Source organism: Triticum aestivum, chromosome 5D (genome assembly GCF_018294505.1).
Source record: "Triticum aestivum cultivar Chinese Spring chromosome 5D, IWGSC CS RefSeq v2.1, whole genome shotgun sequence".
NCBI classification, from domain to species: domain Eukaryota; kingdom Viridiplantae; phylum Streptophyta; class Magnoliopsida; order Poales; family Poaceae; genus Triticum; species Triticum aestivum.
In genome coordinates, this window is record NC_057808.1 from 445,441,738 (window position 1) to 445,457,634 (window position 15,897).

Sequence of the window (15,897 nt, forward strand, 5' to 3'; positions counted from 1 at the left end):
CAGCCCTTGGGAGATCAGATCTCCAAGGGGGGCGGCGGCCAAGTGGGGGGGAAGGGGTGCCTTGCCCCCCAAGGCAAGGGGGAAGCTCCCCCCCTAGGGTTCCCAACCCTAGGCGCATGGGGGGAGGCCCAAGGGGGGCGCCCCAGCCCACTAAGGGCTGGTTCCCTTCCACTTTCAGCCCACGGGGCCCTCCGGGACAGGTGGCCCCACCCGGTGGACCCCCGGGACCCTTCCGGTGGTCCCGGTACAATACCGGTAACCCCCGAAACTTTCCCGGTGGCCGAAACTTGACTTCCTATATATAATTCTTCACCTCCGAACCATTCCGGAACCTCTCGTGATGTTCGGGATCTCATCCGGGACTCCGAACAACTTTCGGGTTTCCGCATACATATATCTCTACAACCCTAGCGTCACCGGACCTTAAGTGTGTAGACCCTACGGGTTTGGGAGACATGCAGACATGACCGAGACGCCTCTCCGGTCAATAACCAACAGCGGGATCTGGATACCCATGTTGGCTCCCACATGTTTCACGATGATCTCATCGGATGAACCACGGTGTCGAGGATTCAATCAATCCGTATGCAATTCCCTTTGCCAATCGGTATGTTACTTGCCCGAGATTCGATCGTCGGTATCCCAATACCTTGTTCAATCTCGTTACCGGCAAGTCTCTTTACTCGTACCGCAATGCATGATCCCGTGACTAACGCCTTAGTCACATTGAGCTCATTATGATGATGCATTACGGAGTGGGCCCAGAGATACCTCTCCGTCACACGGAGTAACAAATTCCAGTCTCGATCCGTGCCAACCCAACAGACACTTTCGGAGATACCCGTAATGCACCTTTATAGTCACCCAGTTACGTTGTGACGTTTGGCACACCCAAAGCACTCCTACGGTATCCGGGAGTTGCACGATCTCATGGTCTAAGGAAAAGATACTTGACATTGGAAAAGCTCTAGCAAACGAAACTACACGATCTTTTATGCTATGCTTAGGATTGGGTCTTGTCCATCACATCATTCTCCTAATGATGTGATCCCGTTATCAATGACATCCAATGTCCATAGTCAGGAAACCGTGACCATCTATTGATCAACGAGCTAGTCAACTAGAGGCTTACTAGGGACATGGTGTTGTCTATGTATCCACACATGTATCTGAGTTTCCTATCAATACAATTCTAGCATGGATAATAAACGATTATCATGAATAAGGAAATATAATAATAACCAATTTATTATTGCCTCTAGGGCATATTTCCAACAGTTACTTCCCCGGGGGTTCCGGTAACCCCTCCGGCACTCCGGTTTTATCCGAAACTATCCGGAACACTTCCGGTGTCCGAATAACATGGTCCAATATATCAATCTTTATGTCTCGACCATTTCGAGACTCCTCGTCATGTCCGTGATCTCATCCGGGACTCCGAACAAACTTCGGTTCATCAAATCACATAACTCATAATATAAATCGTCATCGAACGTTAAGCGTGCGGACCCTACGGGTTCGAGAACTATGTAGACATGACCGAGACACATCTCCGGTCAATAACCAATAGCAGAACCTGGATACTCATATTGGCTCCTACATATTCTATGTAGATCTTTATCGGTCAAACCGCATAAGAACATACGTCATTCCCTTTGTCATCGGTATGTTACTTGCCCGAGATTCGATCGTCAGTATCATCATACCTAGTTCAATCTCATTACCGGCAAGTCTCTTTACTCGTTCCATAATGCATCATCACGCAACTAACTCATTAGTCACATTGCTTGCAAGGCTTATAGTGATGTGCATTACCGAGTGGGCCCAGAGATACCTCTCCGAAATACGGAGTGACAAATCCTAATCTCGATCTATGCCAACTCAAAAAACACCATCGGAGACACCTGTAGAGCATCTTTATAATCACCCAGTTATGTTGTGACATTTGATAGCACACTAAGTGTTCCTCCGGTATTCGGGAGTTGCATAATCTCATAGTCATAGGAACATGTATAAGTCATTAAGAAAGCAATAGCAATAAACTAAATGATCATAGTGCTAAGCTAACGGATGGGTCTCATTCTCTAATGATGTGATCCCGTTCATCAAATGACAACACATGTCTATGGCTAGGAAACTTAACCATCTTTGATTAACGAGCCAGTCAAGTAGATGCATACTAGGGACACTCTGTTTGTGTCTATGTATTCACACATGTACTAAATTTCCGGTTAATACAATTCTAGCATGAATAATAAACATTTATCATGATATAAGAAAATATAAAATAACAACTTTATTATTGCCTCTAGGGCATATTTCCTTCAAGATCAACCTCTAGCATGTACTAGTAGTTTACATTTGTTAGGTTTGTGTGTTCTTCGCGGGGTAGGATCGATGATCGAGACACTCACTTTAAGGCGTGAAGAAATGTCAAAGTTGCAAAGAACAACATTTTGAGTTTATTTTCCAGTTATTTGAATGGGAAAAGCTTACGGTCATCCGGCGGATCATAGTGGCAGCGTCCGCCACCTCCACTGCATGACACACGTCTAAATGAAAGCTTGCATGTCGTCCTTTGTCGAACGCGCTTCCGAAATAAAGGCTATGTTTCAGAAACATATGCGGTGTTGCCATGGTCTACGACGGGTCTAGTTTTGCAACAAAACATTTGTTGCCGAAATTTTCTGCAACAAAACTTCTGTTGCAGACAAAGTTGCAACAAAACCCTAGTTGCAATTTTTCCCCAACAAAACTGCCGTTGCAAAAAAAACTGCAACAAGACCTATGTTGCAGAAATAATTCTGCAACAAGACCTATGTTCCAGTTCTGGAGGCGCGCTCGTCTCGCTTGATGCGGCAAATCCGACGCTGATCTTTTAAAGATATCAGCCGGCGGACGCGTAGCACGCTCCTATTTGAATTTACTACTTATAACTTTGATGATTCAGTAAAGAAAAATCATTATTTTAAAAATAAACAAAGATATACGTGCAGACTTAAGGGGACGTTTTTTAAGAAATACGTACGGAATAGTTCCTAATATAAATGGATAGATAGATAGACGTGAGTTTCCAAGAAACTCGACAAGCAAATGTAAAATTTCCTTTGGATATTACTATGTGGACGCATGCCTACATATTTTGTACTCGATTAAACTAATTATATAATTAAATCTACCGGTGAAATATGGCCAGGTCCATTCGCAAAAAAATAAAATATGGCCAGGTTGTCAGAATCGTGATTCTGGGGTATGATTTTAGGACCTGGCTACCTGGCGCACGAGCACCCGTTCGGGCCAGCAAGCGCCCTCCCCAAAAGGAAAGTTTTACCGCACGCCGCGCCAGGACAGTCTAGAAAAGAAAAAACCTCCCGCGCCAGCTCCCACCTGCATTTATTAGGGGATCAAAAACTTTAAAAACTTGTAACTTTTGATTAGAATGTCAAAATTCAAATCCCGTTTTCACCGGTGGGTTTCTCGCGACGAGGTCTTCAAAACTATATCCCATATGAGTAGGTTTCGAAGAACTTTTTTTTCCGAGCAACTTTGTGTGCTACAGAGGCAACTTTAGTGTTATAGAAAAGCAACTCCTTTTTCCTAGTATGACGACCTATCAACGGAGGATCCTTTTAAGTCGGTTACCATGACTATCAATTGACTAGTTTCACCTCTAAATCGCCTAACATAAAGACAACTCCAATGTGGATCACCAAAATGCCCCAAATATCGGAATCGACCTCTCTAGACACTTTTAGCCATCCAATGAGTCCAACTACTATCAGGCATGTAAAAAAGGTCTGCTGCCCCATATGAGTTCCTTGCAGTAAAAAATAGCATGCATCCCCTATGCAAAAGTAAAAAACATGCAACAACTTTGCTATGATTGCAGACAACTCTTACAAAATTTGAAACAACTAGTGTCATGCATTAAAAGAGGGGTTGCTGCCCCATAAGCTCCTTGCAGTAACATCATGCAACCCTTGTGCAAAAAAATGAACCACAAAAACAACTAGTAGAGACAACATATATAGGTATGTTCCACCCGCTCCCCTCTACGGTCGCACCAAGGGATCCCACCCGAGGAGGGGAAAATCTTGACTCCCCCTCTATGACCCAAACTTAATTACAGGTATCTAAAACATTTAGATATTTATCAAAAAATGGTCTTGATAAAATATTTCTGTTCGTGAGGATTGGGCAACTGGATACATGGTTTTAGGCAAACTATTTGTTGATTGTGGGCAACTGGATACTTTGTTTTAGGCAATTGTATGGTTGACTGTGGGCAACTGGATACTTTATTAGGGCAACTTTGGGTGTGAAGGAGGCAACTATCGTGCTATAGAGAAGCAACTTCTTCTCTTTGGCCTAGTAGGACTTCCTATTAGGTTTGTTGGCGTAAAAACAAGAAAAATCAGACAAAATATAATGCCCCTTTAGTGCTACATACAAAACAACTTCACTACACTACGTGTACCTGTGAATTTTACTAACATTATCCCAACTTGCCTATCATGCATGGTTGCTCATTTGCCTATTGTTTGATAGTTAGTTGCCTACAATTGATGTGCAGTTGCCTATAAATATTGTAAATTGCCTACCAATTGATGCCGAGTTTCCTACTATTGGTAATTAGTTGTCTATCATTGCTTCTCGGTTGCCTAACTTTGCAAAAATAGTTGCCTACAATATTGTGAAGTGGTTTACCATTGTTTTTCTAAGTTGCATGCAAACACTCTAAAAGTTGCCAAAATTGAGCACCAAGTTGCCTATCGTAGTTAGCAATAGCAGATACAAGAGTATCAATGGTAGATGACTTCATAGTATTATAGGCAGTTTAGAATCAACAATATGCAACTTAGAAGTACCAGTGAGGAAGCTAGGAGAATATGCAACTTAGAAGTACCTGTGAGGAAGTTAGGAGAATGTTAGAGAAAATTAATTAGGAGAAAATGTAGTGAAGTTGCCTATTTTTTGCACTAAAGTTGTCTCTCGTAGAAAGAAAGTTGCTTATAAAGGTGATATGATGTTGTCTACCTCTGTTCAAGGTTATTCTCTATTCCTAGTTAGTTGCTCATTATTGGTACTTAGTTACTTTAAATTGGAGTGGAGTTGCTTCTGTTTAGCACTAAAGTTGTCTCATCTAGCGTCCAAGTTGCTTTCTGAAAGAAAGAAAAATCATCAAAACGTATTCATGTGGGTATAGTTTTGAAGAGCTCGTCAGGACCTGGCTAGCCAACATCCGTGTGCTTAATAGCGTTGGCGGGCAGACTCCCCTAGAAAAGAAAAATACACAGATCTCATACCACCCATCCCCACATAGTTCAAAATTTGAAATCATGATAGATGACTTAAATCCCACAAAAACTTTTCGATATTGTAGGCAACTTAGGTCCCTTGATGGACAACTTTCATAGTATTGTAAGAAATTGAGGATCACTCGTAGGCAACTTCGTAGTGAAAGGGTAACCTGGTTTCTGCGGTAGACAACTTATAAGCCATGTTAGAGTTTCCACTCTATGGTAAGAAATTTTCACAGTATGATATGCAACTAAACAATCCACAACTTATTTTCCAATGTATACAACTTAGAAATCATGGTGACCCCCCTATTACACTGTTGCACACAACTAACTAGGTGGCTACTAGGCGAAGTTAGTCATACACACGGTGCAATTCATCTAGCAGCAGAGTTGCTCATGTTTAACACTAATGTTGCTTCATCTAGCATCAAAGTTGCTTTCGAAAAAAAATCATCAAAACATATTCATATGAGATCTAGTTTTGAAGAGCTCGTCGCGAGGAACCCTGCAGTGAAAACGGTTCTGCGTTCTGACACTCGGTTCAAAAGTTGTAGCTTTTTAAAAATTTGAAACAGAATAAATAGATGACGTTGGCACATGCATGCGCTTTACACTACCCAGTGGATAACGCGTTTATTACAGACAACAAACTAGTTTTGTCATCTAGTGCGTGCGCTCGCCGCGTCCATCCGACGCAGCTGCACTGTGAAGTATTTAGGATGATTCTATGACTTTATAATCTAAACTAACCCCTTATATTCTACGATTTTAGTTCACGGAATCTACGTCTCTAGGATCCTGATAGTTAAGATTTTATAATTTGCGACCCTAGCATCGAAGCTCCGATCCGATTCAAATCACGATTCTGACAATCTTGAATATGGGCATGGCCGTCAATCCATTCTCTTAAAAAAAGTTTTTTTATCTGAAGTGAAGGCGTCATGTTTACTTGACAGTGTCATGTCTACTTGTTCTCCAGCCCGAGAATATGCAGGTGTTGTTGCAGCTTGGCCTCAGCCTTGTACTGCTTGCACCACAATATACTACTACAGCCGCGGCACCTAGCTCCCAGTGCCAGAGGCAATGCGGCAACGTTGACATACCATACCCATTCGGCATCGGCGTGAACTGCTCACTCTCGAAACGGTTCACAATCAATTGCACGGTCCAAGATGGCATTCACAAGCCATTCCGGGGCGACTTTGAGGTCCTTGATATTTCCTTGACTCACGCCACGATCCGGATGCTGAATTACATCTTGGGGTTCTGCTATAACACCTCTACCAGAAGCATGGAGTCCGTCGGCCGATACGGTCGGCGTATCCAAATCCGATCCGGACCTTCTTCTCCCCTCCGGCTCTCTGATGCCAGGAACAAGTTCACGGTCATTGGGTGCAACGCCCTTGCCTTCATATCTGACAATGACACAGGCTACCAGGGCCTGGGTGTTGCAACATGTCGTGACCCGTTAGAGTTGGTCGACGGTTCTTGCTCCGGGATGGGTTGCTCTCAGACCACGATACCAAACAAGATTTACAACTATGAAGTAGGCTTCTCGACATTCGCTAACACAAGTAGGATCTGGAGATTCAACCGATGCAGCTATGCGGTGCTGATGGAGGCAGCTGAGTTCAAGTTCGACGTCTCGTACATAAACACCACAAAGTTCAACGACACAAATGCTGGGCGGGCGCCTGTGGTATATGACTGGGCAATAAGGGATGTCGTGCGATGTGATGTCGCCCGACGGAACAAGACGGGCACATATGCATGTCTCAGCAGCAACAGCAAGTGCGTCGATTCAACCAATGATCAAGGGTATATGTGCAATTGCACACATGGGTATGAAGGCAACCCTTATCTTCAAGACGGATGCACAGGTTAATTGCAACGCCAATGTGTATATGCACTTACGCAAATCAAATTGCACCCTACACATGTAGAGTGTCCCCTTCTATTTGAACCTCTAATTTATGTTTGGTTTTGCTGCAGATGTTAACGAATGCAACTACAACCCATGCCCTTCAGACGGCTTTTGCCACAATATTATTGAAGAACACTGGTGTTCTTGCCGAGTAGGAAAAAGATATGTCAAGCAAAGCAACACATGCAACCCTGACACCGGCTTCATAATAGGTAACTAACAACCAAGCTAATGGGATCCCTTGACTAGATCATTACTTTATCACATTCTTGTGCAATGCCATGAAGTAAAATAATAATGTAAAACAAAATAACAAATAGTGTATCCAATGTTGTCCAATGTATAACCAACCACATTTTGCAGGAGTTACAATGGGATTATTTGGTCTAATGGTTTTTATTGTGATTACTATCTTCTGGGGACAACTGATAATTCAAAAGAGAAAATTGAACAAAGTTAAGCAAGAGTATTTTCGTCAACATGGAGGCTTGCTTTTGTTTGATAGGATGAAATCAGATAAAGGTCTTGCTTTCACCGTATATTCACTAGCAGAGCTAATTCATGCCACTGATAACTTTGACAATAGTAGAATACTCGGAAAAGGAGGCCATGGAACAGTCTATAAAGGGATAATAAAGAACATGCCAATTGCAGTTAAAAGATGTGCATTAGTCGATGATAGACAGAAGAAGGAATTTGGCCAAGAGATGCTCATTTTGTCCCAAATCAACCACAAGAACATTGTCAAACTCTTGGGTTGTTGCCTTGAGGTGGAAGTTCCAATTCTAGTGTATGAGTTTGTACCACATGGTACACTATTCGAGCTAATCCATGGCAAGAACCACGCATTGCAAATATCCTTCAACACTCTCTTAAGGATTGCTCATGAAGCAGCTGAAGGACTTTGCTTCCTGCATTCGTACGCGTCTCCTCCAATAATTCATGGTGATGTGAAAACTTCCAACATCCTACTTGATGACAACTACATGGCCAAAGTGTCGGACTTTGGAGCCTCCATACTAGCACCGTCTGACAAAGAGCAGTTTGTCACAATGGTTCAAGGTACTTGTGGATACCTTGATCCTGAATACATGCAAACATGCCAGTTAACAGAGAAAAGTGATGTGTATAGCTTTGGAGTTATCCTTCTAGAGATCCTCACCGGTCAGTTGCCACTAAAGCTCAAAGGATCCGAGACACAAAGGAGTTTGTCATCAATTTTTTTGTCTGCTATGAAAGAAAATAATCTTGATGCAGTGTTAGTGAGCCATGTGAAAGGTGAAGAGAGCATGGAGTTACTGAGAGGACTTGCAGACCTTGCTAAAAAATGCCTAGATATGTGCGGTGACAATAGGCCCTTTATGAAAGAGGTTGCTGATGAGCTCAATAGATTGAGGAAGCTTTCAATGCATCCTTGGGTACGGATTGACTTGGAGATGGATGCTGAAAGCCTTCTTGGTGGAGAATCTACTAGCGGTTATGAAATAGAATTAAATGGGTATCCTATGGGTGAAAGTGAGAACCAACCCATAAACCCACGAAGTTCCTATTATGCAAGGTGATTAAATCATGCATAATAATCTGCTAGAGCGACTACTTGTATATAAAAATGTTTCTTCTAAGCCTTGTTATCATGTGTATTGTATTGTGAGGTTAGCACTATTGCTATTTGATCCAGCTGTGTGTACCTTTGGTAAAACAGAATCCTTGCAACTTGTAAATTACAAATCGTGTTTGTAATTCATTAGATGTGTGTTTTCTATTAAAAAAACATATGTACCGTAGACCTGTCAAATTTCTACTTTGTGTGTACGTGCTACATCCATACTTTGCACATGATAAACTACCTCCAAGACTGATCACATTCTAGTTTTACCCTTATGCTTCCGCACACATGTCATTTTTTTCGAACTGTGCAGGAGAGCTGCATGCATATTTATAGATAGAAAGACCACATCCAAACAACAACAGTACAAGGCAACCATCCGAATCCAAGCACGAACACAAAAATAAAAGAAAGGAAGAGAAATGGAAGGCAATGAGATTAAGTGAGGGTGCTACAACCATACTCTAGACTAATCTGGGTTGTAGGGGATTCGAAATATATATCGAATCGCCACAACCCAGAAGCGAAGCGAGCTTCTGTTTTGATTTGGTCTATGACATGCTGGATGGGCGTGTGAATCACACCAAACACCCTCCTGTTCCTCTCCCTCCAGATGGACCAAACGACCAAGATAACCAAAGAGTTGAGAGCTCTTTTCTTATCTCCTTGCAGCCTCGATCTCGCTTTATCCCACCACTCTTCCAGGCTAAGATTCGTAGAGGGAAATGCCTCATGGAAGTTAGCCCAGATCAACATAGAGCTCCAGATGATGTTCATGACCGGACAACCGACGAACAGGTGCTGCACATTTTCCTGTCCAGATTTGCAGAAGCTACAAAATTGGCTATGAGGGAGGCCTCTTTTAATGAGCCGGTCATCCGCCCAGATTCTACCTCGTGTGGCCAGCCATATGAAAAATTTGCATCTAAGAGGGGCCCAAGATTTCCAAATACTGTCGGGGCTGCAGCAAAAAATGCCCCATAAGCCGACTTAACGGTGAACTGGCCGTTGGGCTCCCATTGCCAAGTCCAGTGTCACAGCTGTTTTGATTCCGCTGCACGCTCGAAATAGCATCGCAAAGGTGCTGTGCTTGAACGTAAACCCCGATGGTAATTGGCTTCCTGATGTCAAGAATCCACTGTCCGTTTACCATTGCATCGGCCACCGGACGTCTTGCTCTAATTATTGGGAATACAAGAGCGAAAATATATGGAGCAATGTCCTCAACCGAGAGACCGCTAAATCCATTTGCATCTCAAAAAAAAAACTGTTCTTCCCATCTCCGACAACGACCTTGGTCGCAGCATTAAACAAGTGTCTCTCTTGATCACTCACTGGTGCCGCGAGCGAACTCCAGTTCCTAGTGCTCGAGGAACGAACAAGCCACTCCCAGCTCATGTTTAGGGGCTGAGTTCATCACCTGTAGATCGAGCAAACCTAGACCTCCTTGGGATTTCGGGTGGCAAACTGCTTCCAACTGACCAAGCAATGACCTCCCTGAACCGTCTCTGTTCCTTTCCAAAGGAAAGCACGTCGGATTTTATCAACTGTTTTGAACACGGTGGATGCAAAGCCCTTAAATGGAAGATCGGTATATGGCAGATTACACTGGCTGAACTAGGATTAGACGACCACCCTGAAACAAGAGTCCAGTCTGCCAAAGTGGCAATCTTGCTCTAATTTTATCTAGGACACTTTGAAGGTCCCCCTTTCTGATCTTTCTGATTTGAGGCGGCAAACCTGATACACTCACTCCATTGTTCTAATTTCTAAAGTTGAGACACTTATTTTGGGACAGAGGAAGTATTTACTACTGAACAGATGCCATTTGATTTCCTTTTTCTCTCGTGAAAAGTAATAGTCCAAAACTGTACATTGGACACTCTACAGAGACAAGTATAGACAGTTTTTTTTTTTTGACATGGTGAAATTGGAACTTTGTACAGATGTGAAACAGATTTCTCCTTCAAGATAACCAGATGTTAACAAAATGAATAGGATCAGCAAAGCAACCAGGTAAGAGAAACTACCATATCAACTGAAGCCCATCCAAGTGGCCAAAAAACCCAAAATGTGCAGAGGCATGCCGCTCACCGCAACATACTTGGGACCATATCAAGATCTCACAAACAGCCGGGCGGCGTTAAGGTTGCAAGAAGCTGGGTCCCTGAGGCAGCTGCAGAAGCCATCTTCGTCGGTCGGGAATGATGCCGGCAATGGACGGTCCGGAGTCACACCGACCTTTTTACCAACAAAAAACATTTCAAAGTCAGGCCATCTGGTATCAACATCTGTTGAGTCTTATCGATGCCATGGTGCGGCAAAGCAAAGCAATGCTTACCTTGTCTATGTCAGTATGTGCAGGGGTTTCGTAGCGCGCCACCGTCACGGCCAACCCTGAGCCATCAGACAGTGCAAACACCGACTGGATCTTGCTGGAAGTTGGAAGGTAAGTCGTGTGAGCAGCTAAGCATGCCAAATCAGAACAAACCACATGACAGGAGGGACAGTAAGGCGATACCCTTTTCCATATGTTGGTTCCCCATACACCACTGCCCTCTTGTTGTCTTTCAGTGCTCCTGCAAGGATCTCACTTGCACTTGCGGTTCCTTTGTTTACCTGGTAACGAGTTCAAGTGTTCAAAGGTCACTTCTTGTGATGCATAGTGTCATATCATTGATCAAGAATATCTCTAATTGCGGCATTGTAACAAAAGGTAGCTCGTACCAGGACAACTAAAGGTTCTGATGCAGCAACCGTGCTAGCTCCATCTGCCTCATAAATGTCACGGACACCACGGCTATCACATATATACACTATGACACCCTTGTCCATCCTGAGAAAACAATAGTGTTAAAACTTAAATCAATTTAGCGAGCGATTTAATATGGAAAAATTAGAATCAATATAGTAGTTTTCAGCCCAGAGTTACTACATATTGTGAGAACAGCTTTGGCATAAAGATCAACAAACAAAGCCCCAGTTTTCACGAGTCCAACAGATATAAGCAAGAGTAAAGTATCGAGGTGCACAGCTAGAATTCACCAAGGAATTTTTTTCATATTTCTATCAGTCAGTTTTTCAGGGAACAAATTCCAGTTTAAAATAGAACTAACAAAGTACTTAAGTTCATCGTCAACACATATGCAGACATAGACCAAAACTCAAGTGCTGAAATATGATGATGTAACAGCTTACCAAATCTTCGCAATCTCAATCCCTTCAGGAAAAAGGCCACCGCTGCATCAAACACAACCATGTCAAGATTTCAGCAGAATTAGGTGACAAGGCACCCCAAGTTCTGCAGGTAAAAACCTGTTGTTCCGCAGATCCAACACAAAGGCCTTTACATTGTTCTCCCTTAATTTCTTAATGGCTTCCTTAACGGATCCTGGAATAGGACAGTCAAGTAGCGTGGTCAGCATAGCCTGACATCTTTAAAACAATAAATGCTTCAGAAAGAGAATATAATTTCGAGCCAGAGCCAGCTAAAACCTGCAGCATTTTGGTTAAATGTTGTTAGTTTGATGTAACCGATCTTTGAGCTGTCCTCCGAACCTGGAATCTCACACATCCTTGATCTCACCGGGTTTAAAGTATATCTTTCTCTCCTGGCATACATTAAGTTAAGATGAATCAGCAACAACCACTCTTTAGTCTCGAGTAAAAGTACTGAATCATTTCTTCTGAAGGAACTACAAAAGAATGGTGTGCAGGAGTTTACTTCAAAACAACATGTCTGGTATCAGCTCCACTGAGAATAGTCAAATCTATTGAGCTTCCTTCGGGACCCCTAGCAGGAATCAACACAAGATTATCAGCCACTAAAATATTTAGTACGCAACATTTGCTAAAACTGCATTTTGATCATATAAAGCATTCGTGATAGCCAGGTCTTACTGTAAGCGATCTGCTGCGTCATATATGTCCATGTCTTGCGCGCTTGTATCGTCAATTGCCAAGATAACGTCTCCAGACATGATGCCCGCCTTTTCTGCAGGACCCCCTGGGGCAGCTGACATTACAGAGAGCCCTGCAGGCGATCCATTAAGCGCCAACGGGTAGCCAATCGATAAACCTACACCCGTGAGGGCACCTTGCGTGCCAGACTTACTTCAGGAAAGGCAATGGCATGCATCAGAAAGCAGTTCATACTATGTTATAGGTGGGCAGTAGATGAAGCTTGTGTGAGCATCATACCCGCAAACTCTTGAATTTCTCGGGTTCCAATAACCGAGTGAACGGATCATCCAATGTTGCAAGCATCTTCTTAATCGCCGCATCTGAAATACAGTCCAGGGTAGGCAAATTCAATCACATTGGCGTAAAAAACGCAGCACCTCTCCTATCCGTACAAACCAATGGTCTCTTTAAGTGGTTCATTGTTTTTATAAACGAAATTCAGATTCAACAACGGGGAGGTGGCATAAAATAGGTGCATCTGATCGAACCGTTGAATTTTGTTCTACTCTGTAAAAATGTGAAGTGACATGTGATGACTTGCAGAAGTGCAGGCCGTGTAAACTTATTTTCGCTAGGGAGGCAGTGTTCTAAGTGGATAGCAAGGAGACTTCGCACAGTTAAGAGCCATACATGTCTCCTGCCGCGTGTTCATGGGGTCGTCGCGGAGGGCGCGCTCGCGGTACCTGAACCAGCTCTGCCCGTTGAAGGACTTGTCGTAGTAGGCGCGGTCCACCGCGCGCCACGCCTCCAGGAACAGCAGGTTCTCCTCCGTGAGCGCGGACGCTGCTTGGGGCCAAAACCATGGAAGAGAAAACACTAGTCAGCTAGGAGTAGAATCGAAGCGCAGGACAGCCTGAACCGAAATTTGAATCGAAGCGCTGGATTAGTTACATGGGGGCGGCGCCCTGCAGTAGGCGGGAGCGGACAGGGAGACGGCGAGCGCCATCCCCACGACTGCGCGGCGGCCGAGGCCGGCGGAGGCAGAGGCGTCCGTCGCCGCCGGGCTGGCCCGCGCCACGGTCGAGCCCCGGAGGACCCGGTCGACCTGTCTGGATCGGGGACCGAGGGAGGAGGAGACGTGCCGGGGGGAGGCCGGGCGGGACGGGGCCGCGTGCGGGCGGCGCACCGGGAGGAGCATCGGGGCGCCGGTGCGGTGGTGGTGGGAGGAGCTCGCGGGAGACGGAGGAGAGGAGAGGAGAGGGACAGTGTGTGGAGGAGAAGCACGCGGGGAGAGGGATGCAGCAGAGCACAGGCCCGCCCTTTGGGCTGTGGCCCAGAGATAACGATTGGCTCTGTTCATTAAATAGCGAGTTACGAAGCTTAACGATCCGAACTACCGAGCGTTCATTAAGCTCGGAGCTTTTGGTCCAGCTCTACATGCGGGAATTGTGTTAGCGAGTGCTAGCTTCCTCTGTAAAGAAATATAAAATCATTTAGATTACTATAATATTCACGCTATTCATCGCTCTCTATAGAAAAATGTCGATTAATCGCACAAAGCGAGTGACTAGGCCTACTCATTTAGCACTTGGGCGTTGTAACGACCGGAGCATTTCTTCCTGATAGTTTTGCGGGTTTTTTTCTAGATTACTAGTTGCCGGTTAGATTTTTCATTTGGATCAAATACTATTTTTCTAAATATGAGCATTTTTATTTATGTGCCCCTCGTTCCTTAGCTCTACTTATTCATCCCCATTCTGTTAACTTTTACTTACTTTTTCCCACTCCCTTGCCCGAAACCCTCAGATTACAATGGAGGTTGCCGTCGGGTCAATGCCTTTGACCGTTAACTCTGATGAGTGGGGCCGCGTAGGGCCGAGTACACCTTTGACCGTTACCCCGTATAGTTGTTCGTATGCTGACCGTAGCCATAGACATGAGTTGTCATTTGATGAACGGGATCACATCATTAGAGAATGATGTGATTGACAAGACCCATCCGTTAGCTTAGCACGATGATCGTTTAGTTTGTTGTTATTGCTTTCTTCATGACTTATACATGTTCCTATGACTATGAGATTATGCAACTCCCGAATACCAAAGAAACACTTAGTGCGCTATCAAACGTCACAACGTAAATGGGTGATTATAAAGATGCTCTACAGGTGTCTCCGATGGTGTTTGTTCAGTTGGCATAGATCGATATTAGGATTTGTCACTCCGATTGTCGGAGAGGTATCTCTGGGCCCTCTCGGTAATGCACATCACTATAAGCCTTGCAAGCAATGTGACTAATGAGTTAGTTGCGGGATGATGCATTATGGAACGAGTAAAGAGACTTGCCGGTAATGAGATTGAACTAGGTATGATGATACTGACGATTGAATCTTGGGCAAGTAACATACAGATGGCAAAGGGAACAACGTATGTTGTTATGCGGTTTGACCGATAAAGATCTTCGTAGAATATGTAGGAACCAATATGAGCATCCAAGTTCCGCTATTGGTTATTGACCGGAGATGAGCCTCGGTCATGTCTACATAGTTTTCGAACCCGTAGGGTCCGCACGCTTAACGTTCGATGACGATCGGTATTATGAGTTTATGTGTTTTGATGTACCGAAGGTAGTTCGGAGTCCCGAATGTGATCACGGACATGACGAGGAGTCTCGAAATGCTTGAGACATGAAGATTGATATATTGGAAGGTTATGTTTGGACACCGGAAAGGTTTCAGATTTGTTCGGGCATTTTCCGGAGTACCGGGGGGAGGGGGGGGGTTACCGGAACCCCCGGGGGGTTAATGGGCCTTCATGGGCCATAGTGGAAGAGAGGAGGAGGCGCCCAAGCGGAGGGGCGCGCCCCCCAAGCCCAATCCGAATTGGGGAGGGGGGTCGCGCCCCCCCTTTCCTTCTCTCCCTCTTCCCCTTCCTTCCCCCTCCTAGTTAGACTAGGAAAGGGGGGAACCTACTCCTAGTAGGAGTAGGATTCCCCCCTTGGGGCGCGCCCCATGAGGCCGGCCGGCCCCCTCCTCCACTCCTTTATATACGGGGGAGGGGGCACCCCATAGACACACAAATTGATTTTTTAGCCGTGTGCGGTGCCCCCCTCCACAGATTTCAACCTCGGTCATATTGTCGTAATGCTTAGGCGAAGCCCTGCG

At 44.6% G+C, this 15,897-nt stretch overlaps 2 protein-coding genes across 3 annotated transcripts in view; one reads left to right on the forward strand and one right to left on the reverse strand.

The window, feature by feature from the left end:
* LOC123120876 (wall-associated receptor kinase 5) overlaps positions 1–9,817 on the forward strand; it is a 25,911-nt gene extending 16,094 nt beyond the window's left edge. The window contains exons 2-9 of the mRNA XM_044540853.1: positions 4,574–4,628; positions 4,947–5,018; positions 5,384–5,421; positions 6,283–7,183; positions 7,296–7,439; positions 7,591–8,785; positions 8,880–8,907; positions 9,506–9,817. Of these exons, the coding sequence (XP_044396788.1) occupies positions 4,574–4,628; positions 4,947–5,018; positions 5,384–5,421; positions 6,283–7,183; positions 7,296–7,439; positions 7,591–8,785; positions 8,880–8,907; positions 9,506–9,817 (2,745 nt within the window). The remainder of the gene's footprint in view (positions 1–4,573; positions 4,629–4,946; positions 5,019–5,383; positions 5,422–6,282; positions 7,184–7,295; positions 7,440–7,590; positions 8,786–8,879; positions 8,908–9,505) is intronic.
* Positions 9,818–10,770: 953 nt separating this feature from the next.
* On the reverse strand, positions 10,771–14,064 carry LOC123122576 (carboxyl-terminal-processing peptidase 2, chloroplastic). Of its 2 annotated transcripts, none has more exons than XM_044542788.1 (12): positions 13,688–14,064; positions 13,427–13,582; positions 13,034–13,116; positions 12,734–12,942; positions 12,558–12,626; positions 12,329–12,444; positions 12,149–12,224; positions 12,032–12,073; positions 11,561–11,669; positions 11,355–11,452; positions 11,175–11,268; positions 10,771–11,074 (listed from the first exon to the last, which is right to left on the reverse strand). In XM_044542788.1, the coding sequence occupies exons 1-12, from the start codon at positions 13,932–13,934 to the stop codon at positions 10,949–10,951; spliced, it is 1,425 nt and encodes a 474-aa protein (XP_044398723.1). In that variant the 5' UTR covers positions 13,935–14,064; the 3' UTR covers positions 10,771–10,948. The 2 variants fall into 2 exon arrangements, with proteins under 2 accessions (XP_044398723.1, XP_044398724.1); XM_044542789.1 differs by having other exon boundaries at positions 13,427–13,579; positions 13,688–14,063.
* Positions 14,065–15,897: the final 1,833 nt, after the last annotated feature.

What these genes read in the sequence shown, in the direction of transcription:
- LOC123122576 (XM_044542788.1), bottom strand. Translation starts at nt 13,934, where the DNA reads ATGCTCCTCCCGGTGCGCCGCCCGCACGCGGCCCCGTCCCGCCCGGCC. An exon ending in AGAAATTCAAGAGTTTGCGG is followed by an intron (nt 12,943 to 13,033) that starts GTATGATGCTCA and finishes TCCTGAAGTAAG; the next exon opens with TCTGGCACGCAAGGTGCCCT. An exon ending in ATTGAGATTGCGAAGATTTG is followed by an intron (nt 11,670 to 12,031) that starts GTAAGCTGTTAC and finishes TTGTTTTCTCAG; the next exon opens with GATGGACAAGGGTGTCATAG.